The sequence below is a fragment of the Mirounga angustirostris genome, unplaced genomic scaffold (assembly GCF_029215605.1).
Source record: "Mirounga angustirostris isolate CCGP_5_RB_7025 unplaced genomic scaffold, mMirAng1.0.hap1 SCAF_5, whole genome shotgun sequence".
NCBI classification, from domain to species: Eukaryota; Metazoa; Chordata; class Mammalia; order Carnivora; family Phocidae; genus Mirounga; species Mirounga angustirostris.
In genome coordinates, this window is record NW_026991713.1 from 123,117,816 (window position 1) to 123,144,645 (window position 26,830).

The 26,830-nt window shown below is 38.3% G+C and overlaps 1 protein-coding gene across 4 annotated transcripts in view; it reads right to left on the reverse strand.

Moving 5' to 3' along the window:
- MRC1 (mannose receptor C-type 1) overlaps window positions 1-26,830 on the reverse strand; it is a 117,736-nt gene that overhangs the window by 28,025 nt on the left and 62,881 nt on the right. For all 4 annotated transcript variants that reach the window (XM_064591998.1, XM_064591997.1, XM_064591999.1 and 1 more), the window contains 13 exons: window positions 25,452-25,600; window positions 23,067-23,266; window positions 20,430-20,557; window positions 19,868-19,955; window positions 17,757-17,901; window positions 16,151-16,192; window positions 14,799-14,962; window positions 13,149-13,216; window positions 11,757-11,857; window positions 10,938-11,080; window positions 10,439-10,553; window positions 4,497-4,663; window positions 1,397-1,499 (listed from right to left, as the gene is read on the reverse strand). In XM_064591998.1, the coding sequence (XP_064448068.1) occupies window positions 1,397-1,499; window positions 4,497-4,663; window positions 10,439-10,553; window positions 10,938-11,080; window positions 11,757-11,857; window positions 13,149-13,216; window positions 14,799-14,962; window positions 16,151-16,192; window positions 17,757-17,901; window positions 19,868-19,955; window positions 20,430-20,557; window positions 23,067-23,266; window positions 25,452-25,600 (1,613 nt within the window). The remainder of the gene's footprint in view (window positions 1-1,396; window positions 1,500-4,496; window positions 4,664-10,438; window positions 10,554-10,937; window positions 11,081-11,756; window positions 11,858-13,148; window positions 13,217-14,798; window positions 14,963-16,150; window positions 16,193-17,756; window positions 17,902-19,867; window positions 19,956-20,429; window positions 20,558-23,066; window positions 23,267-25,451; window positions 25,601-26,830) is intronic.

The window sequence follows — 26,830 nt, forward strand, 5'->3', positions numbered from 1 at the left end:
TATAAGGAAAAACTAAAATATTGAGGGGTTATTTTCAGGTGGTTGGATTGTAGGTAATTTTTTCCCTTCTTTATGCTTTTCTGCATTTTCTAAAACATCAACAAAGAACATGTGTTACATATTTTTTAAAATGGTAGGTTTATATATATATATAAATATATATAAATAAAAACATGAATGTATAGGTGAATGATGATAAATATTTTTATTTTTTAATAAGCTTTTATTAGTGGCAAATATTCTACCACTTATGTTTATAATAGGAAGAAAAAGATTTTCAAAGAGCTTGTGAGTCATCATTCACTCCTGGAAGGATACCCGCTCCTTTTACTCAAAACCTGGGCAAAAATGGCATGTGTGCTTTCTGGTGGCCTAAGATTCTGCTGCCAGAGAACAGAGCATAGAGGGGAAAGCAACAGGTCCTGGACCAGCTTCTGAATTAATGAAAGCTTAGAATTTCTGCAGTACTTTTCAATAATCTGAAAATACCTCAAGTGATTTTCACTCATGGTCATGAGTTGACCTTAGTTCCCTGATTCTCTAGAAAGTGTAGAAAAATCTGTTTGATGCATTAGAACAAGTACCTTCTAATTCAAACTCTAAGAGCTGTTCTCAGAATGAGAGCAGCCCACCCCACTCTGCACCCTCCTCTCTAAACCACTTTTTAATTTCTGGCCCTCTTTTTGTGTAGCTAGACATTTGTATCCTTCTTTCGCTGGAGACTAAAGTACGTACAACCATAATCTGGACTCTCAGTAAATATGCACATATTCTGTTTTATTTTTGTTTAACCATAGGGCTTCCTAAGATACAAAATGAAACACAAATCAGGTGTCTACATTTTTAGAGGGCGCCTGGCTGGCTCAGTCGGTAGAACATGCGACTCTTGATCTTGGGGTTGTGAGTTCAAGCCCCATGTGGGGTACAGAGATTACTTAAAATTTTTAAGAAAAAAAGGATATCTACATTTTTAAAGGCAGAGAATACAGAACCAATGAGGTATATATGATGATTTGTGCCAAAGGTTCTCAAATTAGGCAAACAGAACCAAGTATTCTTACGGTGACATTTTTTAAAAGGTACAGGTAGGCAAATATCCTACATTTCTTATGAAGTTAGAAAAAGTTCCAACTTCAAGTGTAATCTGCACAAAATTTTTGGTAACGGATGAAGGGGTACACTCATGAATAGTTTCTAGAAAATGTCACCCTTATGCTCTTTCACAGACGCACATGGATTGAGTTGAGAAACAATGTGCATGGGAATGGCCATTCTTTAAATAAAACTTTGTTTTTAGAGCTGTTTAAGGTTTAGAGCAAAATTGAGAAGAAGGTCATTTTTTTAAATATATTAAATAACCCAGCTCTATGGGCAGGCAAGGTTTGATAGAACTTACCAGAAAGTGTCTGGCATATGTAACCTCGTTTACTGTCACATGTGTCATCCATCCATTTTCCTGCATCCCTTGATTTCCCTCCAATAATAACCACACAGTCAGCCTGTACATTTGTGGAGAAAGGAAAATAAAAAGCAGTGTGAATCAATAATTGTTTAAATCTATTCATTAATAAGCCAAGAATATCCCTCATGCCTAACCACCAAATCTGAAGATCATCCTAATTCATTTACAGTCACTTTCAATTCATCCTTACTTTTCCATGCAACTGCTCACACTTTTCAAGGGAATCTTTCACACTGAACTCTTGCTATTTTTAATTAAAAATCAGATAGAATTGGATAATTTTAGAGACAGGTCTGAGAAACTTTGCTATCAGAAATGGTACAAATCTCTACCAAAATTTAACAATCAAATGTTAGGAGAATACAATATCTTCTCCATATAAATTCTCATGATTCAAACCCCAAAATAGGTATCCTACTGTTAAAGAGAAATAAGTATAATCTATATTTTTTCATTGCTAATTTAATTTATACAAGTACCATTATGGATTCAGAGCAAATTGCTGGTGTGTAGCTAGAAAGTTTCACATGTTATTTGCAATCTTACAGGGAAGTATGCCAGGCTGGAAAGAATTTTTTTATTTTTTGTTGTGAATATGTTTGCAATATCAAGCTTCCATAGGACAATCTATGAGCCAAAGCAAGTAAAGAAGTCAAGAAACCTGCCCCTGCTGAAGTTTTCATCCAGTGTCAGATGAAGATTTTGATTTATCATGTGTTGGGCTTCTTTAACCCATTGGTTCTAATAATTATAGCTCACACCTATAATATCTGACATTGTTCTAAGTACTATATACATATTAATTCTTGTAAACTGACATCCATCCTTAGTGGTTGGTCCTATGAGTATGCCCATTTCATAGATGAACGATCTGAGGCGCAGGTTCATTGAGGCACAGGTTAACTTGCCCATGGTTACACAGCTAATAAATAAGAGTTAGGATTCAAACCCCAGGCACGCAGTCTCCTGGCATAGGCCTTGGCCACTGAACTATCGTGCTTCTCAGCGAGTGAGGAATGCAAAGCATGCTGTGAGCAGGAGTGCTCCCCAGGAAGGGTTTCTTGTTGATAAACAGCCACAAAAGAAGGGAAGATTGCATATTATCTTGAATGGACAGAACGACTGGAACTTCTCTCCCAGGCAGTAATGAAGAGCTAGGCCAGCACGCAATGATGCCGAGCAGAAAGATGGAAAGAACCCCAATCCTTAGCTTTGTACCCCCATTCCCTGATCCATGGTTGCAATGCCTTTGCAACCTCCCTGCCTCCAGCCTCATTATCCCATGAACTTCAACTTACGGGAACTCCCAATCCTACATTTAGATGCTCCACTCATTCCCATCTTCCTTCTTAGCTATTCTTATCTTCCATTACCCTTGCTTACAGTCTGTGCTCTACTCCAGAAAACCTGTAGAGAGCAAGCATGTTTCCACCACAAAACCCGTAAGAAAAGTTCTCTCACACTCTTATTTATCACACTGTATTTAATCCTCGTCATTTTTCAAGTCCTGAAATTGTAACAACACAGTATGTGTGTTTTGATTCCATTTTTGAGAAATAAACTATTTTTCATGCACTAAGAAAAAGTCTAGAAATAAATTCAACAAAAAATTAACAGTGTTTTTTCCCTGGACGGTGAGATAGCAGATTTTGCTTTTGTTGTCTCTGCTTGTCTTTATGTTCTCAAAACAAAACAAAACTTGGGCAACAATAAAATTTTTTTGCTTTACACAAAATTCACCCCCATCCAGAAATTTTTCTAAGCAAACCTCACCTCACTCCATTCTACTTTAACTTCTTCAGTAAGTTTTTAGCCCTCATGAATGTAATGAAGATGCAAAGAATTTCTCCACAGAAAATCACTAACCTGTCATCTAAATGTATCTACCCTAACAGAGCTAACCCAATTAACTATCATAAAGGCACCATTTTGATCAGATCATTTTTCTGCTCTAACCTTTTCTCACTGCCCATCTGACAAAGTCCAAACTCACTCCTGGGGCAACTAAATTTCTCTAAATTCTGCTGTCAACCTTACAAAGTTTACTCCTACTTCTTTTCTGTATAAAAACCCTGCTATATCCCAAGTCATTTTTCTCCTGCCCAGACCCACCTGGTGCTTTTTTTCTTGAAGATTTTATTCACCTTGCCCACTTAGCATGGTCTTCCTCACCCCATATACCCAACTTTCCTGATCATTGTTTTAAACCTCTTGAGGAAAAGACCCATAGCTGATTTTTTTTTTCTCATATTCCTTCTCTTCATCAAATGAAAGCCTCCCTAAATAAGTATTGACTGATTAGATCACGTTATCCCACAGTAAGCTTCTTTCCTCCTAACTACTACAGGGCTTTATAACTGATCCTGTCATCATATACTTGCGTTTCTTACTCCCTTCTTTCCTGTATCAGACTTGTGGTCTTACATAAATGTAAGCTTCTTTAAGGTCAGAACAAAATCTGCCGTTTCTTCGTGTTTTTCTCAATGCCTAGTGTGGTGTTTAACATTGACTGGTTGGCTGTTAATTGATGCAAGATTAAAAGTACTACAATAATAACACACTCATCTGTCTCTTAGGTTAATATATAAGAGCTCCTAGCACTGTGTTTGGCACGTAGTAAGTATCCTACAGATGGCAGCTCAATCATGTTAACTTCTATCTTTGGAAGGAGTAGTTGCTGTCAGACTTACAGCCTTAATACTACAAGCTTCAAGAGTTTAGAGGCAGGTGATGCAAATAAAATCGATAACTCTGGATTCAAGTGTACCTCCTGACCGCAACATAGACCCAGATTGGAACTGGCTTTCCCATCCCTTGATACCTCCATCACCTACCCCACAAGTTGAAGAGTTTGTAATTGAATTTATACCCCTTCTCTTAAGGCTGGCTCAGTCTGAAACACTTAAGATCTGCAAGAATGAACCAGATCAAGGAGAACTCTGGTAGATGTTTCACAGAAGATGAATCACTAATATGCAGTCAATAAGCAGCAGGCTGACAGTACACGGAGAGTTGACCTGAAACTGATATTTACATCTTCATAGGAAAGACTGCTCCTTCTTCCGCCAGGATAACCTTTGCCCCAGTTTGTATAATGAACTCCTCGCCCATCCGTCCAAAGGAACGTGTGCTCTGAATTCACATCATTCAGCCCAGTCCAGGCATTAAAAGCGGAGTCCTTCATATGATAGGTAAGAAATGCTGAAAGAAATTTCCACAAGATAATTTTAACCTTTGGGGGAAAATACTCAAAATATGGGAAAATATTCAAAATACATATTTGTAAAATACTGTGTACGTGATTAAGGTCTTTATTATTATTTAAAACCACTTACCATGAAAACAAACACATTCTAACCTTAATATCACCTTATCACTTCAGTTCGTACTTCGGAAAATTTTGTATAATAAAAGTCTAGGTTTTATCTGGGCCACTGCAGACAGCTGGACAGACTGGGCCGTGCCCAGGGGCAGTGGGGAACTGGGACAAGGGTGGCTGAGTCCATCCCACGCCCCGTGCGCCATGTCATACACCCCGATCTGGGCTGTGGCTGCCTGCCATCCTGCAGGAAGAGGGTACGGTTTCTAATTCACACACACTCATCCTATGAGTTAGCAGGTATCCTGATTCTTTCAATAAGATAATCTGATCATAAGAACTAGGGGGCAAATAGAGCTCTTAATCCAGAAAACGTCTAAAAATGAAACCTACTTGTCAAAACAAGAAGCATGAGGCTGTCAAGTTATCACTATTTCGGATTTCCAAACCAAAAGAGCTACCCGATTGGAACTCCCTCTCGGCAGCAACTGCTAAGGGGTCAGCAGCCATCCCACCCCATGTGCCCAGACCACAGGGGCATCCTGACATTAAGCACTTGCATCATTAGGAGAGAAGATATAGAAAAATGCAGAGAATGTAGAGCCAGTGTGGCCTCTTTCTTCCTTGTCCGTTCTGTGGCACAGAGGAGGGTGGCAAATATCCAGAAGCTGTAAAAGGCTTCAGTGAACACGTGCCCCATCCCCTGTCTACTTGGCCTTGTACACGCCTCCCACACCAGCCGGCTGCCTGCCACAGCTAGCAACCTCGTCTGCCAGGAGCCGAGGATGCCCAGGTGAATGAGCACCAACTCAACAGAACAATTTCCAAACACTTACGCTTACACCCGACTCCTGAATGCAAATAGGATATGGAGTGACTAAGCATCCGGGTAACTCAAAGAAAATGCAAAATAGAGAGAAGCCCAAAGAGACACAATCATCTGTTTATTCATGAAACAAACAATTCCATGGAAGGGCCATGGTTACGTGTTTATTCTCCTGCTGGAGTAGCAGAGGAAATAACCGCTCTGCTCAGAGATTTGCTTATTTCTCAACTAAAGTTAAAAAAAAAATTTTTTTTTTCTTTCAACATTTTTCAGAGGGAGAAGAGCATGGCTAGATATTTATTTTGGTTTTGTTTTATTTCCTAAATAAGATCTTAACTTTCCCCATCCCCAAATTAAAATGAATGTGGAAAAGCCCTACCTGCCAATATTTCAGCACTGACTTTTTTTTCTGCCAACAACCACAATAAGAATTCAACATCGTGTGCCGGGTTTGCCAGGAATAATGTTATTTTATCTGAAAATTGTTTCCTTCTGCACATCTCTATTACCCAGGTTCTAATTTTGTGATGCCAGGAATCAGCACTTTGTGGTTAAGAGAAGAAATCAATTATTATGTTTCTCTGTTGGGTAGCTAAGCCCAAAATGTGGTAGGCCAGTTAGAGAAATATGAATATTCTATTCTGAAAATGTTTCTATTGTGTGCTATGGTTTGACCCTTTTCTTTCAGGGTCTGGCAAGTTGCTGAACTTGACAAAGGCTCTCAGTGAAATCTTGGTTGATTTACTGCATCATGTGTTCCAAGAGAGCACATGGCTGCATTTATGGAGTAGAGGAAACATTTGAGAAAAGGCCATGGAAGGTTCCTGGGTCTTCCTTTTTTGTAGATTTTCTGAGACATACCATGTTTTCCAGTAAGCGATTTTGGAAGTCAAAGAATCTCAAAACCAGAAGGGAACTTAGAAATTATGCAGTTCCTCATCTCCCTCTTAACATCTCACATAAATTCATTCATACAAATATTTATTGAACATCTTTCATTCTACGTACCAGTCTGTGTGACTCTATAGCACCCAACTGAGAACTTTCCAACGTAATCCTTTTCACAGCCTTTTAGAGAACTCACAAAGCAGCTCATTTAATCAGTTCTGTTTCTTTGCCTCTTTGGTTAGATTTATTCCTAGGTATCTTATGGCTTTGGGTGCCATTGTAAATGGGATTGACTCCTTAATTTCCCTTTCTTCTGTCTTGTTGGTGTATAGGAATGCCACTGATTTCTGTGCATTGATTTTATATACTGCCACTTTACTGAATTCCTGTATGAGTTCTAGCAGTTTTGGGGTGGAGTCTTTTGGGTTTTCCACATAAAGTATCATAGCATCTGCAAAGAGTGAGAGTTTGACTTCTTCTTTGTGGATTTGGATGCCTTTTATTTCTTTTTGTTGTCTGATTGCTGTGGCTAAGACTTCTAATACTATGTTGAATAGCAGTGGTGATAGTGGACACCCCTGCTGCGTTTCTGACCTTAGGGGGGGAAGCTCTCAGTTTTTCTCCATTGAGAATGATTTTCGCTGTAAGTTTTTCATAGATGGCTTTTATGATATTGAGGTATGTACCCTCTATCCCTACACTCTGAAGAGTTTTGATCAAAAAAGGATGCTGTACTTTGTCAAATGCTTTTTCTGCATCTATTGAGAGGATCATAAGGTTCTTGTTCTTTCTTTTATTAATGTATTGCATCATATTGATTGATTTGCGGATGTTGAACCAACCTTGCAGCCCAGGGATAAATCCCACTTGGTTGTGGTGAATAATCCTTTTAATGTGCTGTTGGATCCTATTGGCTAGTATTTTGGTGAGAATTTTTGCATCTATGTTCATCAAGGATATTGGTCTGTAATTCTCCTTTTTGATGGGGTCTTTTCCTGGTTTTGGGATCAAGGTAATGGTGGCTTCATAAAACGAGTTTAGAAGTTTTCCTTCCATTTCTATTTTTTGGAACAGTTTCAGAAGAATAGGTATTAATTCTTCTTTAAATGTTTGTTAGAACTCCCCTGGGAAGCCATCTGGCCCTTGGCTTTTGTTTGTTGGGAGATTTTTTTTTTTTAAGATTTTATTTATTTATTTGACAGAGAGAGACACAGCGAGAGAGGGAACACAAGCAGGGGGAGTGAGAGAGGAAGAAGCAGGCTTCCCGCCGAGCAGGGAGCCCGATGTGGGGCTCGATCCCAGGACCCTGGAACCATGACCTGAGCCGAAGGCAGACGCTTAACGACTGAGCCACCCAGGTGCCCTGTTGGGAGATTTTTGATGACTGCTTCAATTTCCTTAGTGGTTATAGGTCTGTTCAGGTTTTCTATTTCTTCCTGGTTCAGTTTTGGTAGTTGATACTTCTCTAGGAAAGCATCCATTTCTTCCAGATTATCTAATTTGCTGGCATATAGCTGTTCATAATATGTTCTTATAATTGTTTGTATTTCTTTGGTGTTGGTTGTGATCTCTCCTCTTTCATTCATGATTTTATTTATTTGGGTCCTTTCTGTTTTCTTTTTGATAAGTCTGGCCAGGGGTTTATCAATCTTGTTAATTCTTTCAAAGAACCAGCTCCTAGTTTCGTGGATCTGTTCTACTGTTCTTTTGGTTTCTATTTCATTGATTTCTGCTCTGATCTTTATTACATGAACAGACATTTTTCCAAAGAAGACATCCAAATGGCCAAAAGACACATGAAAAAGTGCTCAACATCGCTCGGCATCAGGGAAATCCAAATCAAAACCTCAATGAGATACCACCTCACACCAGGCAGAATGGCTAAAATTAACAAGTCGAGAAATGACAGATGTTGGCGGGGATGCAGAGAAAGGGGAACCCTCCTACACTGTTGGTGGGAATGCAAGCTGGTGCAGCCACTCTGGAAAACAGTATGGAGGTTCCTCAAAAAGTTGAAAATAGAGCTACCCTATGACCCAGCAATTGCACTACTGGGTATTTACCCCAAAGATACAAATGTAGGGATCCAAAGGGGTACATGCATCCCGATGTTTATAGCAGCAATGTCCACAATAGCCAAACTGTGGAAAGAGCCAAGATGTCCATCAACAGATGAATGGATAAAGAAGATGTGGTATATATACACAATGGAATATTATGCAGCCAGCAAAAGGAATGAAATCTTGCCATTTGCAACAACGTGGATGGAACTGGAGGGTGTTATGCTGAGCGAAATAAGTCAATCAGAGAAAGACATGTATCATATGACCTCACTGATATGAGGAATTCTTTTTTTTTTTTAAAGATTTTATTTATTTATTTGAGAGAGAGAGAATGAGAGAGAACACATGAGAGGGGATAGGGTCAGAGGGCAAAGCAGACTCCCTGCCGAGCAGGGAGCCCGATGCGGGACTCGATCCAGGGACTCCAGGATCATGACCTGAGCCGAAGGCAGTCGCTTAACCAACTAAGCCACCCAGGCGCCCTGATATGAGGAATTCTTAATCTCAGGAAACAAACTGAGGGTTGGTGGAATGGTGGGGGGTGGGGGGAATGGGGTGGCTGGGTGATAGACATTGGGGAGGGTATGTGCTATGGTGAGCACTGTGAATTGTGCAAAACTGTTGAATCACAGATCTGTACCTCTGAAACAAATAATACATTATATGTTTAAAAAAGAAAAAGAAGAAGAAGAAGATAGCAGGAGAGGAAGAATGAAGGGGGAGAAATCGGAGGGGGAGATGAACCATGAGAGACGATGGATTCTGAAAAACAAACTGAGGGTTCTAGAGGGGAGGGTGGTGGGGGATGGGTTCGCCTGGTGATGGGTATTAAAGAGGGCACGTTCTGCATGGAGCACTGAGTGTTATATGCAAACAATGAATCATGGAACACTACATCAAAAACTCATGATGTAATGTATGGTGATTAACATAACATAAAAAAAAAATCAGTTCTAATTGTGAGAATGACCTCCAGATTTTGAGCCTAAATCTATTTCTTTGTAACAGCAGTTCATTGGTGCTAAGTATTTATCCCGGAACTATACAGGTCTTCTCTTTTCAAAGCCCACACTTTTCCAGGCTCTGAAAGCTGAAGGTCTTTCAAACATGCCTCACTTACAGCCTGCTGTGGCTTCCAAACCCTCCATGAATTTAGTTACTTCATCCGGCTGCTCTGCAGGTGGTTAGCATCCTTCTTCAAGTGACAAGCCACTAATTTAGCTTAGTATCTATTTCAGGTAAGGTGGCCATGTAGAGACCATACAAAATTGGTCAACTATCTTTCTCTTGACAACATAATAAATTTTACAGTCTGCTATATGGATACGGTGAGTTTTCTCCTTCAATGTTTTCTTCAAAGCTCTGAATTACCCTTATGTTTTATGGGGAAAAAAGTCTCAATTTGTTCAAAGTTCCTATTTAAAAATTAGTTCTTTTGCCTTTTAGGGTATGTGATCAAGTGATTAAAAGTGCAATAAATGGAAAATTAGCAATTTTCCATTTCACTCCTAGAACTACTCTACTTCTTTGGCTCTTTGGGGAATAAACTGGTTTGGTGGAAACAGAATGGAATGTCAGTTGAACAGCCAGTTTAATTCCCAACCCTCCCACTTAGCAGCGGGTTCCCTGAACACCACTTCCTCATTCACAAGTGGGGTGATGATAACCGGCTTCACAGAGTTGTCCTAACAATGAAAAGGGACTTTCTTTGTTTAATGCCCAGCGTGGTGCCTACACTGAATAAAACAGTTCTCCACATGTGTTTAGGTTTTCTCCCCTGCCTAGTGTTTACTCTGGAAAACCAAAATGTCATTTACTATCAGCAGGGGAAAAAAAATTACATATTTAAGTGCATCACTGATCATACAATGTCTGCATACCTTGCTCCTTTTCGTTGCGGATTGATACCAGATTTCCCCCAAATCCTATGCAAGCTTTTCGTGCCTCTTGCCAACTTTTTCTTTCGTCTTCAACAAATCCAAAGATTTTGAAACACTCGGATGAAAGAGAAAAAAAAGGGACTAAGTACAGATAATAGTGCTTGCTCTAAAGAAATGTAAAATTTTCACGATGATTATAGCTGCATATACATTTTCTCCAGCCAAATAGAGATCCAAAAGGTTAAGTGAGTTTTATCACCCATGAACTTCCTTGGCCAAGTTTTTTTTCTTCCTCAGAACAAAGGACACACCCACTTGGAGAATAGCTCCACGTATTCTCTCCATTTCCATAAAGAATTTGACATAGGAACTTCTCTCTATTCTCACCTAACATTTTCTGAAGGCATTAGGTAAGCAAAAGTTACCTCTGAACTGAACGATGTGCATTGTCACTCTCCGCATTGATCAATACCAAGACTACAACTAATTTTCTTAGTACCTTGTTATTGTAAAAATTCCAGCCTTCCTTACAGCCTCCTGGGACTGAAGGTGCCGTTGGAGTAATGGTGGTGTTGATGCTGTTGTTATGTCTCTGGCAGATGAAGGCATTTGGATAACCACAATTAATGTCATTCCAAAACCCTGGCAAAGGACAAAAGAGCCAAGTTAGATTTACATATTTGCATTGAAGAACATTCTTTTTTTTTTTTAAATCCACTTATGTTTTATAGGATTCTCAGAAATAGCTTAGACATTTTTACACAAGTGACTAGAAAGATCTATGCCCGACCCTTTTGTTCTTTCACTTACGCCGATAATAGTTCAACTTTATAGAGGGCCTCCTTATGAGCCCAGAATAAACCTGATGTTGCAGATGTATTGTCTAAATAGCCACTAAGAGCTAATAACAATAATCTAATAATACCTCACCTTAGATGTACCAAGCATTTGCTTAGGGTTTTAGGTATACTGCATGTTTAATCTCAACAACAGGCAAGTTCTGTGATTATTCTCATTTTACAGACAAAGATGTGTGGAGGGATAAAGGAGATAGATAAACATTCTGGATATTTTGCTCAAATCAAAACATGAAGAAATGTTTCATAAAATGAGAAGTGAGAAGGTTGTGTCATGCATTAGAGGAAATATTAAGCATCCACTCTCACAAACTGAACAGTGATGCTGCTGAAATTAAACTTCTTTATTTTCTCTGCTTCTCTTACCCGATTTGAGTGCATGACTTGCTACCTTTAGCCTAGGGATGTAGCAAATGACACATCATGCCACAAGGCAAACTCAACATTTTTACATTGTCTACCTGAATTTGAATACATGGTCACGCAGTTTTCATCGTCATTTGCAAAATTAGGTTCACCTGTGGCCCAAGCCACGTAATCCACTTTGCTCCCATCCATCCAACTGGAAAAGAAAATTCAGGCATTTAGCAATACTAATCCAAACATTAGGATAACTGACTACAGCCTGGTGTGTGGAACAGATGAGTCAATGAAGATGAATGGGGCACAGGATTTTAAGCAAACAGAAGAGAGGATTCTAGAGAGACCAGCAGGAAAACTCCCAAGTGGTTGGTGCTGCCCATGGTATTGTGCTCCTCTGTGGCAACCCAGTGCCCTGGCTTGTCTGTCTTCTTCTCCCTCTCTGGAAGAAGCTACCTTTAGTCTTGAAGGGAGAGAGGTCAAGGAGATCCCGGTTTCTCTGGAAGTGGGCCAGAAGCAAACAGCCTCTGAGAGTACTTAGTAGGCATGATTCCCACAAAACAAAACCACCCATAGAGAGAGACCAAGAATTCAGAGTTTCTCATTAAGCCCATACTCTGATTTCCATGTTTATTCCAGGTTTGTCCTAAGGTATGTGGGCCAATGCTTATTTTCATAAGTTATGGAAATTCAGAGACTGTTAGCTGGAAAGACAGCAAGAAATCATCAAATGTGACTGACCCTCTTATTTTAGAGATGATTAAAATGGGTGCTTGTCCAAAGAAGCATCAAGCATTTCTGATCTTTAAAAATAATGAGTGTGAGTTTTGGGTCTCTCTTGCTCAAAAATGGCAATTAATGGTCAAGCAGAACATATACGGCTAAAACATCTGTGCATGAGCCAGGAAGACATATCTGCTCTTCAAACTTAGGAGAACATGTGTATTAATGAACGAGGAAAGAAACCCCAAAAATGTACTAATTTCCTCCCTCCCACAGCTTTTCCTGGCCCCTGTATCTAATGGAAAACGGTACAGTCATTCCTTTGAAGGGAAAGCATTTCAGGCAGTTGAAAGGGTATTTCAAAGTAGCGCTGTGAAAACAGTAAGTGGGGCAACATAAAAGGACCCTTTAATTCTGTGCACCAAGGATGGTCCAAATGGGAATCATAATATTCAAAATAAGTTCAGTATTCATATATGTATATCTTCTTAGTAGATCACTGGCTAACATGTGATAATACCCGAAAACAAAGATAGGTCGAGTTTTGCAAGATTAAATCAGACTTTGAGTTGTTTGTTTGAGAATTATGAGGTTGAAAACATTTAAGAGGATTTTTAAAAATTCTTTTTGTTTTTTGAAGATGCTTCTTAGATTGAGAACTCAGTAGGATTTTTAAAAATGTATTCAGCGAAACAAAAGTCTCAAAATAACTCTTAGATGTTTATCAGATCACTCTCTGAAGCAAAGTTGTTTCATTTTGATGTACTTACATAAACTTTTTATCCAAGCTGATCAGTAAGCCAATAAAATATGCTGGCTGTGCATCATTCCTGTTTACCTAAAAGATGGAAGTTTACATATAGGTCAATCCATACTTACATAGTAAGAAAATTCTTTTTTTTAAAAAAGATTTATATATATATATTTGAAATACAGAGCATGAGCAGGGAGAGGGGCAGAGGGAGAGGGAGAGAGAGAATCTCAAGCAGACTCCATGCTGAGTGCAGAGCCCAATGTGGGGCTCGATCTCAGGACCCCAAGATTATGACCTGTGCCGAAAACCAAGAGTTGACGCTCAACCAACTGAGCCACCCAGGTGCTCCTATAATAAGAAAATTCTTAAACAAAACCTAATTATTAATGAGGCAGCCCATTTAGGACTTTTTCTAAGGAGGGATTCATGCAGAAATTTTGTTGTACATTCAAAGTGATGTTTTTCATAGAAATAATAAGAAAAATATTGGGGTGCTTGGCTGGCTGAGTCAGAGGAGCATGCGACTCTTGATTTTGGGGTTGTGAATTCAAGCCCCACGTTGGATGTAAAAATTACTTAAATAAATACGCTTTAAAAAAAAAAAGGGTGCCTGGGCGGCTCAGATGGTTAAGCATCTGCCTTCGGCTCGGGTCATGATCCCAGGGTCCTGGGATCTAGTACCGCATCGGGCTCCCTGCTCAGTGGGGAGCCTACTTCTCCCTCTGCCTCTCTCTCTCTGTCTCTTATGAATAAATAAATAAAATCTTTAAAAATAATAATAATAAAAAATTTAAAAAAAGAAAAAAATATGCAAACCATATAAGAACCTGAATTTATAAAACAAATACCTTAAATCATTCTCTATAATACCAAATGCCTATAGTAATTAGGTTGTTGAAGATATTCTTTAAAACAAAGTAACCATTTGGTATTTTGCTTCTAAGGAAAGACTTCATACACATGTATATTTGTGCAATATTAGGAAATATCCTAAAAATTTCAAACCAAAATATATCCACAAATATGAAGATAAGTCAGACTACACTTTACTACCTTTGTAAGCAAATGAATTTTTGTGCTTCCATTATGTTCACCTTATTTTTTCTGCTCTCCCTCTTACCTCTCTTCTGGTAAGCAAAAGGATGCAATGAAGATTTTGAAAAAGAAATACTAAGCCAAGTACCTTTGGAAAGAATAAACTATGCTCTTACTGTAATGTGACAATTTTGGTACAACCAAGAAGATGTTTATGTGAATAGTCAAGCTGTACTTTTAACCAACAATTTGGTCCAACTAAGATAGATTTTTTAACCAACCTACACTATATACACAAAAATCCAGGATTGATATATAACAACTAGTTAAGAATTATGATCTTTGAAAATCAAATTAGTGAACTCAAAGCCATCATGTCTGGGTCCTCACAAAAAGACTCGACTAAAAACTTTCTGGATTCTATGATTCTGCACTGAATATTTAAGCAATCAGTTCACTCATTTCTGTTATGGCTACCACCCGCCTCTCCTCTGGCATTGACATTTTTCTCATGACCTTAGAATATTCAAATTCAGCCCATAATTTGAAACTGCACCATGGGGTACCAATAGTAGACATTATCTTTTTTTATCACGTCACTGTTTCATTCTTCAATGAATCAAATTCTTACATATTTCCATAGAAACTTCTTTTTACTTTCACTTTGAATAGAAACAAGATCACCAAAGTTCCTCTTGCAAAATTCTCGGGCATTGTCCATGGTTTCCTTCTCTTTGCTAAAATAATACTGGTAGTCTTTGTAAATCACCCACCCATCTTCAGTGACTGGTGGATCTGAAAAATTAATGAAAAACAGGTGATGAATTTTACTTAGACAAATTCAAGAATCTGGTCTGTGTGTGGTACACAAGAGTGAAAAGGACAGAGTAGCTTTATCAGTGGTATCTGCAACTCTGAGAGCCCAGAGTAAGCAGGATGTTTATGCCAAACACAGACTGAATTACCTAAGGCCAGATATCCACTTTGCACCAACTCTGGAACTTTTTCTCTTCAATTAAGTTCCAAGTATGGTCATTGGGTAAAAGAAGTCTCAATGTTACTTTTATCAATAGGATCGCAGAGCTGTCAGGAATTACATACCTGCACCCTTGATGTTCTGAGTTCAAGAAGTGGAAGCTGGGAGAAATCAGCTTTCATCTCAATATAACAAAGAGCTTGTAACAGATGGACTTGGGTGCTTCAGTGTATAACTGGAGAACCAAGGAATTCACACACCAGGTGGGCTCCTAAGCCTTTTTCCAAACCACGGTATTCTACAGTTCTGTGCTATTGCAGGCTGAATCAGAGCCCCCAAAGATATCCATGTCCTAATCTCTGGAATCCATAAATGTTACCTTATATAGAAAGAGGCACTTTGTACATGTGATTAATTTAAGGGTCTTGAGATGGAGAGATGATCCTGGATTATTTGGTGGGCCCTAATGTAACCGCAAGTATCCTTAAAGAGGGAGATCTGACTACAGAAGAAGAATGCAATGTGATAGATGAAGCAAGAAGCTACACTGCTGGTTTTTCAAGATGGAGAATGGGGCCACGAACTAACAAATGCAAGGAATGCAGTTCTAGAAGTTAATAAAGTCAAGGAATCAGATTCTCCCTTAGAGCCTCTGAAGGAAGCACGGTCCTGCCAATTTTGGCCCAGTGAAACTGAGTTCATATTTCTGAATAAGTGTACATTGCTTTAAGGCACCGAGTTTGTGGTAATTTGTGACAGCAACCACTGGAAACCAATACAGTACTAAAGAGGAGATCTGGGCCCTTGGATATGATTCAAGAGCCCTTGAGACATTGTATTAAAATGCCTTGTGTTTGTGCATGTAAGCATCTGTCTAGAGGAAAAGATCCACAAGATTCTCAAAGATATTGAGAACTCTGTTCTTCCTAGATTAAGTATGTTTCATAGAGAAAAGAAAGATAAAAAAGGCTATCAATATGGAAATCACAAAGTAAGAAAACACCTACTGTCTTGAGGAGCTGGTGTTGGCTCAGGTTTTGGTGTTTGTCCTGGAAAACAAAAGGAAATCAGATTATAAAGTGTGCTTGAACTTCTGCAATCACATATCCTTCTAATTTTACTATTTTCCTGGGTCAAAATAGCTAAAAACATAACTGTTCTCTCTTTCTCCTTCTCTCCCTCTCTCCCACTCCCCAGTGCTCCCATAATGTCGTGGAGTTGGAGAAGGAAGGACAGCAGAATTAGGTAAGTCATAGCCACCAGAAATTGGAAGACACTTTTCAGGTCCAACAAATGGTGTCATGGAAAGGAAAGAAAGGAACCAAGTTTTGGATTCAGAAAGCCTAGATTCAGATCTCAGAGTGGGAATTGCCTATCTTCAATTCTGTCAACTGCTAAAAGGAGTTAGTAGTATGTGTAGAGAGGTAGGGTAAAATACATGTGCTGTTGGTATGCAGAAGGTGCTCAATAGATGTTGGGTTGACAGTTATGCATCTTAAAATTAGCTGTGAAATTACTTAAAATTTCATTATCAGAAACCATTGAAGATGAATTATTTATTTATAAAATGTTTTCTTCAAAGAATCTTACTTTTATTAAATGTATGTTTTGCTAAAAGGTGAATGAAATATTTTTCTTTCCAAGTAGTTAATGATCTATCTGGACTTTGCTGGAACCTGATAAAAGGACTCAGGTTCCCCAGCTTGGCTTCATGTAGTTAACATCTGTAAGAATAGAGCTACCAACAACACATAAAAAACTAGTCATCGGTAGCTAGGAGACCTCTAAAGAAAAACTGGCCACTATTTAGTCCTCCATTCTGAAAACTGTGAAACACTAATCTATGCGGAAGTGCGGAAAATACTCAGACAGACGGTGAGAGAGCAAGTGTCTCTAGTAGTGGAGCTGGGACGGTAGCCAAGGTCCCCAACAGCAGAGGGCAATGTGGTTCCACTTGACTGTTTACGAAGGAGGAAGATTATGTCTATTGTGGTTCAAGGGAAGATCTGTTTATTCCTTTATCTTAATATAAGAACCGGGATCCTCTGGCCTCAATGCCTGACTTGGATTTGTGGAACTTTCTGAGCCCCAGATCATGACTGACAGCATGCGGTGATATTTTTTTGACCACCCCAATAACACGGTAGGTATAACAGCGCCAGGTGCCTCAAAATGGTGCTTGTTCTTTGTGCTGAAAATATTTAAGAAATCCGTCTTTAGAATATTTGGGAAACTTTCACCTTTTGGATGGCTAACATAAGTCAGAGGGTAAATATTTCAAAAAGGAAATGGCATTTGCATTACTCCGCTCACAGAGGAGACTACCCACCCACTCCCACCCCTATAGAATCTGAGCCAGAATCACAGCTTGTGGGAACTATTTCAGAGGACGTGACTCTTGTCCAGGATTCCCGGGTGGCCTTTTGATCTTCTGTTCCTTTGGAACATTTATCTGTGCTCAGTGACTTCATTCTTATCCTGTGAATGATGTCCCCTGCCAGTTCCCTTATTTTGTGATTTTGTTTGTTTGGTTCTGCTCATAAAGGGAAAATATTGGGATATCAGGAGGTTCGTTCTCCAATGTAAGATAAAATAAAGGACAGGTTACCATACCTTTTTGTATTTGGCAAATCCAGTTGTTGAGATGTTCACAGTTAATATCATTCCAGGACATACCAGAGTCACCTTTCAATTCACCACAGTATTCGACATTTTGATAATTGTTGGGTTCTCCATAAGCCCAATTTTCATATGAAACCTATGTCCGAAACATTACATTGCAACTGTTAATCATTTATATCAGGCCATTTCCTATCGTTTATCCAATAAGAAAGGAAAGGTATATTAACATTTTTTAAAAATATATTTACTTTTCTTTGCAATAACTTGGTTTTGAAAGCAAGGTTTATGAAAATGGGTGGGAAAGAAATAGCTTTCATTAATTACATGGAAACTTTCAAAGTTGAAGAGAATATGCTATTAATGATTATAAAATCTTCTTTGGTCTTATTCATAGAATAGATCCAGGGCCACAAAAGTGGTATTCATATATAGGAAAAACTTGGCAAAAAAAAAAAAAAAAAGCCCCACTTCTCAGTATTGGGAATTCCTCAATCTCTAATATCCCTAATTCTTAAGGAATTAAGAATTAATTAATTAATTAATTAATTCGTGTTTCAGTGTGATGTTGGAAACTTTCTGTTCATTAGGTAGGATAGAGAAGTATAATTAGTTCTTCTTATAAAAGAAAAAAGACTTACAAAATACTGCTAACAAAGCTACCATACTTCACCTAAATTAACAGAGGAAATCAACGGGTTCAGGTCCCCTTTGCAGTTTTCAGTATGGAAATTAGAGCCAACAGAGTTTTAGACAAAGCATTTTACAGAAATAGCAATATGAAATCCAAGTGTCAATGGAGCTATCAAATAAATCAGTTTACTCAAGTGCCTTGAAAAGCTGCTGATCGTTTATAAGAGGAGGTAGAACTGAAATTACATCAAATCACTTCCTGGGATGACTAGACCACTAAATGTTGCCAGCATGTCCCTGAGCCTCTCACTTCTCCATTCCTGAGAATGGGGAAGGCTGACAAGGCCCAGTGGTTACCAGTGGATTCTCAAAAGTTGTTTCCAGATCTCCTGATCTATAAGAAGCTACAAAACACTCAATTTTTATATTAAGTTTTAAATTTTAATTCCAGTATAGTTAACATACAGTGTTATATTAGTTTCACATGTACAATATAGTGATTCAACAGTTCTACACATTACTCAGGGCTCATTGCAGTAAGTGTGCTCTTCATCCCCTTCCCCTATTTCACCCATCCGCTCACCCACCTTCCCTCTGGTGACCACTAGTTTGTTCTCCATAGTTAAGAGTCTGTTTCTTGGTTTTTGTTTCTCTCTCTTTTTTTCCTTCTCTTGTTTGTTTTGTTTCTTAAATTTCACATATGAGTGCAATCATATGGTATTTGTCTTTCTCTGACTGACTTATTTCACCTAGCATTACCTCTCTAGCTCCATCCATGTTGTTATAAATGCAAGATTTCATTCTTTTTTAGGGCTGAATAGTATTCCATTGTATATAGATATATACACACACCACATCTTCTTTACTCATTCATCTATCAATGGACACTTGGGCTGCTTCCATAGTTTAGCTATTGTAAATAATGCTGCAATAAACATTAGGGGTGCATGTATCCATTTGAATTAGTGTTTTTGTATTTGGGGGGTAAATACCCAGTAGTGCAATTGCTGGGGCATAGGGTACTTCTATTTTTAACTTTTTGAGGAACTTCCATACTGTTTTCCACAGTGGCTGCATCAGTTTACATTCCCACCAACAGTGCACAAGGGTTCCATTTTCTCCACATCCTCGCCAACACTTGTTTAGAACTCAATTTTTAAGAAGTTTAACTACTTACACACCAATTTTGCATGATAGAATGAAAACATTATTTTATTTAAACTAGTGAAATGAGTTTTCTAATTTTTTTTCATCCAGTCCACCATTCCACCGTGCTTATACCTTGGGTGAACAGGAGAACTCTATCAGGGCAGGAGCAGATTAATGATCCAAAATAACACTGACTTTTGCCTAGAAAAATGTTTCTAGCTATCATAACCTGTTTTACCAAAAATTTGGATTAAGCCCAAGGATAACATCAAAATAAATAGAGGATAAAGCAAGAAAATGATGTATTAAATCAAATTACTCACAGGAGAACCATCACTCCAAGTAAAGCCCTCTGAAGGACTTCCATATGTCAATCCCAACCAAAACAGTTCATGATAGCTTCCGCTAGCCCTGCAATTTACAAGACATAAAGAGAGCTTATACTATTGGATGAAATAAGTCTGGTTACCTATAAGAGCTAATCAAATTTGAAAGTTATCTTTCAAACCAGGTAATGAGATTCAATGACTAAATATAAGCATTATGCAATTGCATTTTGGTATAGCCCATAAATATACTGAAAACAAGACCCCGTTTGAGAATATATAATTATAAAGCACCGAAAGATAGTAATTCATCTATTCATTTAATAACATGTATTGAGTGTCTTGTACTTTTATAGAGCAATTCATCACAGGATTTATACCTATAAAATGAAAGCATTTGGAAGTGAAATCAGACAAAAAGTTCCTATGGTTTTGGAATATAATATAGGCACTTAAAGTAGCATTTTGAGCCAACAATTTCAGAAATACAAGAATTTTCTCAACATCATTAGCACCAAATAGGTAAAAGAAAGGAGTATTATACAGAAAAGACACTTACGCTATTAATCGCCATATTGCTTGCTGTTCTTCTTTATTATTGATACTAGCTAGGTCACCGCCCAGAGCTTTACAAAAATCTCGAGATTCAAACCAGGTTTTCTTCTCATGTTTTCCTTTTGCAAACAGCTAAAGATGATATAGTTTCAGAAGTTATTTTATACTCGATTGCTTATCAAATCAAGAGAAATAATTATTTACTTTTGATGAGATTTCGTTCAATAGAAAGTAAGACACTGCTATGGTGCAAAGCAATTTGGTTGAAAATCAATTTAGGAGTAAGTATTTGGGTAACAAAAGGTATGGGATTATATTTTGTTGAGAAAACCTTAGAAAATAAAAGCATTTTATAGCAAAGGAGAAATTAGATTAAAATCTTAGAAGTTTCAGGCATATGGGTTAGTTTTTGGTTAAAGTGAAAAGTAGCACTGAGATGGGAAAGAAAGAAGAACTTTATTTATTAAATTAATTTATTTATTTTTAGAAAGAGAGAGCATGTGCAAGCAGGGGGAGGGGAGGGGCAGAGGGAGAGGAAGAGAGAGAATCTCAAGCAGGTTCCACCTAATCTGAGATCAGGAGCCAGACACTTAACTGACTGAGCTAGCCAGAGGCCCCAAAAAACTTTTGATACAGAGAAAGTAAACACAAATAAGGAAAAAACTTCCAAGCAAACAAAAATTATGCCACAGTTTGTTATCCTATTTAGCTTAAACAATGAAAAACCTGGCAGTCTTTCAATACTTTGTTGTTGGCGTCCTTTAGGTCTTGTCTTTTTTCCTTAGAGTTGCATATTTTAACAACTATTGGAGCACATGCCACAAAAGACACTTATTTGGCAAAGCATTTAAAAAAGTTATAAGCTGAACTAAATTTAATAGATTATATAAATTAGGGAATATCTCATATTATCCAGAGGTCTGCAGTGAAATGAAATCCCAGACTGGGAAATACCTATCTGTATGCAAATAGTATAGGAGTCCATTGTATCCACCAACTTTTGTAATTTTCATTGATTGTTTCTCATGAGTCATGGTCCCCACCATCACAAGCTTGTGGGAAATGGGATTTGCTCCCAACGGACTATGGCTGCCCAGCTGTCACCAAGCAACCCAAGGCAATCTTCACCTTGACCTTAACTTAAGCCATCTAGACAAAAGTACCTTGAGCAAGTTTCCACATCAGTAACTCCCAAGATTCCCGTGAGCCTCAACCTGCTTGACTGTGATGTAAGATTTTATTTTCTTAAATAAATTTACTATCACCTAAATTTTATTAATAACTTCCCTATCTTAATATGTACAAGGATGGTCCACGTATTTCCAAACAAACCGTACCTAAGCACCTCTAAAACTATATAAATTTCTAGTGAAGCACATATTCCGATTTGTTGAAATATCCACGTGGATAACATCTCTACCAGAACCCTGTTCACTTCCCAGCTCTGGAGAATTCTGCCACTTCTCTCAAAATCCTGCAAAAAATCTCCACAGCCTACCACCCTCGGGGGAATGGCTGTGTACAGGATGAAACTGGTCTTTGTGTAGTTAATTCCAAAGTTTCCTGATGTCACAATAAACACCTGATTTGCTTTGTGTTCATCCTCAATTAACCCATTTACAAAAGCCTCTCCTGTCTTGGCCCTATACATTCCCTTCTAGGTAAATTATGTGTTTAGCCCAGACTGGCTAATCAGAATTGAACAGGTTAGCTATCTCTATGGCTAGTAGTGGGAGTGACTAACCCAACTAGCCACACCTCTTGAGTTACAGAAGACTAAATACCCTCATTCTGATACATGTTAGTAATTCAAGTTTTCCCTCAACCTTCCCTATCTTACAAGGCATGCCATGGCCATATGCCACCAAAGGGACTGAATGAAAGAGGTCCTGAGAGTGGGACACTAGAGAAGAGTATCATCAAGCAGTAGATAAGCACATTTCTGTATTTGACTAAATCTAACCTTCTCAAGAAAGGATATGCCTTACAAGAGTGAAAAAAAACCCCAATGCATAATTCATTGAGGTTTTTGTCTCATTTGTTTTGGTCAACTTGACTCCCTAAGGAGAAAATGGATGGTGTGACCTTGGAATGGATAAAATGATAGCAGAATATCAAATTATCATTTAAAGGGCCCAGAACAGCCACGTGCCCCTCCCTAGCCAAGCCTCACTCTCCCAGCAGGCATAACAACCAGGGGAGCATTACCTCTAGGATGCCTATGTGGCATGATCATGCACTTACCTAAGCCCTTGGGCTCTAAGAACAGGGCAAAATGAAATGCAGTGGGAGAGCAGGAGGGGAACCAGAAAGTTTCATTAAGATGCAAAGAGGTGGGAACTCAGACTAAGGCAAGGAAGCTTGGGAGAGAGGAGAGACAGAGGGAGGGTGATGAAGGCAAAGTGTGTGAAGAAAGCTTCCGTGAGTGTCTGTGGGTCTAAATGCAGTTGGTCATTAGCATGCATCCAAGGAGAGCTTTTTCAAAAACTGAAACCCGGCTCCCCTTCCAGATTAATAAAATTAGAATTTCTACTGGTTGAGCCTGAGCACCGTGGTTTTGGGTTCTGTTTTAATTCCTCACGTGATTCTTTAGGCCGAAACATATTCCACATTCTTCATTAGCTTAGCAGTTGATACTCACCTTGAAACACAAGCTTGTTTTACTGCTGGTGCCCCAATCCTCTGGACATTTGGGTTCGGGAGTTGTCGTGGGCTCCGGCGGGCGAGTGACTCCTTCTGCCCAGTGTTTGCACACGAATTTTGCTTTTTCTTCACATCTCAAAACATCCCACAAGCCCCCTGCAACTCCAGTTCTCATGGCAACGCATCCTGTTTTCCGCCCTGTATTAAATACGTAAAGTAGAATTCACTTAACAGGTGCTACTGATGGCTGATCATGTTCGCAGAAGACAGAACAAACCAGACTGTGAAACTACATGGTAAAGTCTGAGGTGAAGAGGGGCGCCTGGGTGGCTCAGTTGGCTAAAGGTCTGCCTTCAGCTCCGGTAATGATCCCAGGGTCCTGGGATGGAGTCCCACATCGGGTTCCTGCTCAGTGGGGAGTCTGCTTCTCCCTCTCCCTCTGCCTGCCACTACCCCTGCTTGTGCCCTCTTTCTCTCTCTCCGACAAATAAATAAATAAAATCTTTCTCTTAAAAAAAAAAGTCTGCATGTGAAGAGAAAATATAGAGGAGAAATCCGGCAGCATTTGGCAATTCATTTATGCTATTCTGAACTGTTACTTACCTTTTATTTGTGTGGCCTACATCCCTATCAGAATTTTGATCCCCTATGTCAGGGTTTTGATAACATTTTGTATTTCTGACATCTGTCAGGGTGTCCCCATTTAGATATTTAACAATATAATAATTTTAGTATGATAAAGTTTACCATAGTGGCAAAAATAGTGGTTTAATTTTTTTAAAAGCCATTTTTCCCCCCACAGGGCCCCTGTAGGTCTCTCAGAACAGAAGTTCTTCACACACTCCAAAATGAAATACAACTGAGCTAGAGATTTTAGTTATTCATTAAATATGCAACTACCTTGGACTTGTTTTCTCACCTTAAAATGCAAGTATCACTACCTACCTTACAGAGCTGTCATGAGGGCCAGCTTGAGTGGATAAAAAGGTACATAAAATGAGGACTAAAGTCAGCTTAATAATTTATAAATCTGTTTTACAGTTGTGATTATTTCCTAATAGTAATTCATTAAGATGGAACTTTGAAAACAGCAGGAGTTTTTGCTGCTAGAATGATATCATCTTTTATTATTATTCTCTTAATGGACATTAAGTGTTTAGAGGTAACTCTCAAAGTTCTGGGGAGGTACATCTTTTCCAAAACATTTTCTCTAAGATCTCTGATCCTCTATGGCTTTGATTTCATCCATTTTTATTCCCTAAGGACATTCCAAGATTAATCTCTCAGAGTCCCACTGCTGAATGAGCACCACCAGTAAAAATAAGGAGTTTGGCCTAGAGAGTAAGAATTACCCCTCCTACTGATGTTAAAAAAAAAAAAAGTGTATACTCAGTTCTTAATATCCTGCCCAGTTAATTTTAAAATAAACTGAGATCATACTGCCTTTCAGAACATTCAATAATTCACCAAGAATCACACTATCCAAATTATTATCTATTTTCCTTATTTGTCCATAATTTGAGAATACAAATTAAAAGGACTTCTGAAGATTAAGACTTATGAGGCCAAGTAGTAAATTCATGCACTTGAGCTAAAGGTCTTGCTTTAGCTTTTAGCGAAGACACAACAAAATATTTGCTATAAAGGGTATAGAATTTCCGGATGGTGTCACACTGAATAATGTCATATGCTGTGATATCAGTGTATAAAGAAGGTAAACCATATTTCAGAGGCTATTTCCAGAACTACTTCCTAGGGAAGGCAAATTCAAACTAATAGGGAGGTACGGTGGTGTTTGGGCAAGTTTGGGAATCACACGGACTAGCCTAAATCCACGCTTGGAGTATTTCTAGTCACATACATTTTCTGAGTTCTAGCTTCCACATCTTTAAAATGAAGCTACTTCAACTTACCTGGCAGGTTTCTTATAAGGATAAAATAAAATCCAGGATATATAAAAGCCTAAACAAGGCGGTACATACAAGACAGTGGAATAATGCGTTCCATGTGGAACCGCACACGACTCCTTGGCCCACCACAGAAGCCCACTAAGAATTCCATTCATCATTGCACTCGAAAGTTTTAAATCCCTTTCATATAATTTTAAGTATACAGAAATAAGCTAACCACTTGGAACATCTGTGGCCATTTAGGATTTCCTAAATATTTTTCAAACAGAGTAGTAGCAGACAATGAGTAGTTTTATCTTCCCTGTTTTCTCAGACCAATGTAAACTAATTAGAAAACTAAAAAAGAGAGAGAGAGAATGAAATATAAAATGCTGAGAACATAATTAATGCACACAATCTATCTGGAAAGGTACATGGAAGGATAATGGACTTGTAGGGTGAATGAAAACCTCAGCCCCAAGCACTGCACATACCTGGCATATCTGAATTCCAGTGGGTGAACTGAACTTTTTCCTCAATGGTCCACTGAAAGGTCCCTTTGTTTTGCACATCCGAAAGTCCTATCCAAAAATATCTTTCAGGCCTCAATCCAACCAAACTAGTCAGAAAGGCTTGTTCATATCTTAAGAAAAAAAAACTAAATTTTAGAAATGTGAATTTTTCCAATTAGCCACATGAAAGGTATCTCAGTTGTATGTTTGAGTTATGATTTAGTTGGTAATCCAAACATCTTGTGTTATGTGGATAGATCATTTAAATTATGCGAATTTCTACTAAGGAAACGAGGGGTAAATATCAAAGAGCCTACTGAATAAAATTCAAATATACTCAAACCATTTCTCTCTATTCCTCACTAGCCCCGCTGCCCTTCCTCAAAATGTAAAAGAATTCTGAAATGGCAAAGGAGAAAACTACAGCATTTCAAAAGACATTGTTTAAAAAATTAGTCCACTTTCCAAATATTTCAAATGCTCTACACAGTTCTTGTTAAGTAAATCGTAAGGTCATAACATTATCAAGGATGATAGAGATAGAAAAATCTGTGCAGATTTCCCCCTCAATTTTATTCTCTCAGCTCAGGTCTGAAACAGAAGAGAAAATTATTGAGAAAAATAGAGAGGCAGAGATTCAATCTCTAGAAAGAACTGGGAGCAGAGTCCCACATTTTCTCTCCCTTTGGATCTCATCCATGTATTTGGCATAATCTGGTAATGACACAGTTTGGTTAGTAAAGCAACCAAAGTTTGTCTTCACGGACAAACATTACACAATAAGGCAGCAATGTAGGCAAAAATCTTTCTTTGGAGCAAAAAAAAAAAGTGGGACTCAAAGTTTCCAGGAACAAAGAGAGGTAGATGACTCCAGAGAGAGCAGAGAGGGAAATGTAGAGGTTACCATAACAGAACATTTATATGACCCTAATCTGAGTAATTTCATTCCCTAAATTATTGAACAAACAAAAAAATTTAAAAGTCCTAAACTCACTTTTTCTCAAATGTCTAGAAACAAATTTAACCACAGAGTTAGTGAGCTCCTGAATATAAGTATCAAGAAAACACAAAGCAAAACAAACCTAAAATATAAAATGTAGGGAAATCTCTGCTCCAATGAACCAAAAGATCAATTACAGGGCAGCTAAGAATATGTTCCCACAGTACTTAAAGATGTAAAGTTCATCTTGTCATAAGATAAAAATTATCTACGTTCAGATTTTCAGACATTAGCATTATATGTGTGCTACAATATATTAGACATTTAATTGTACATGAAAAAGGATATGGTTGAACTACAAGCTCTTTTACAAAGACTATACAAATTCTATATCTTCCTTTTTTTGGTTTTATCAAGGTAT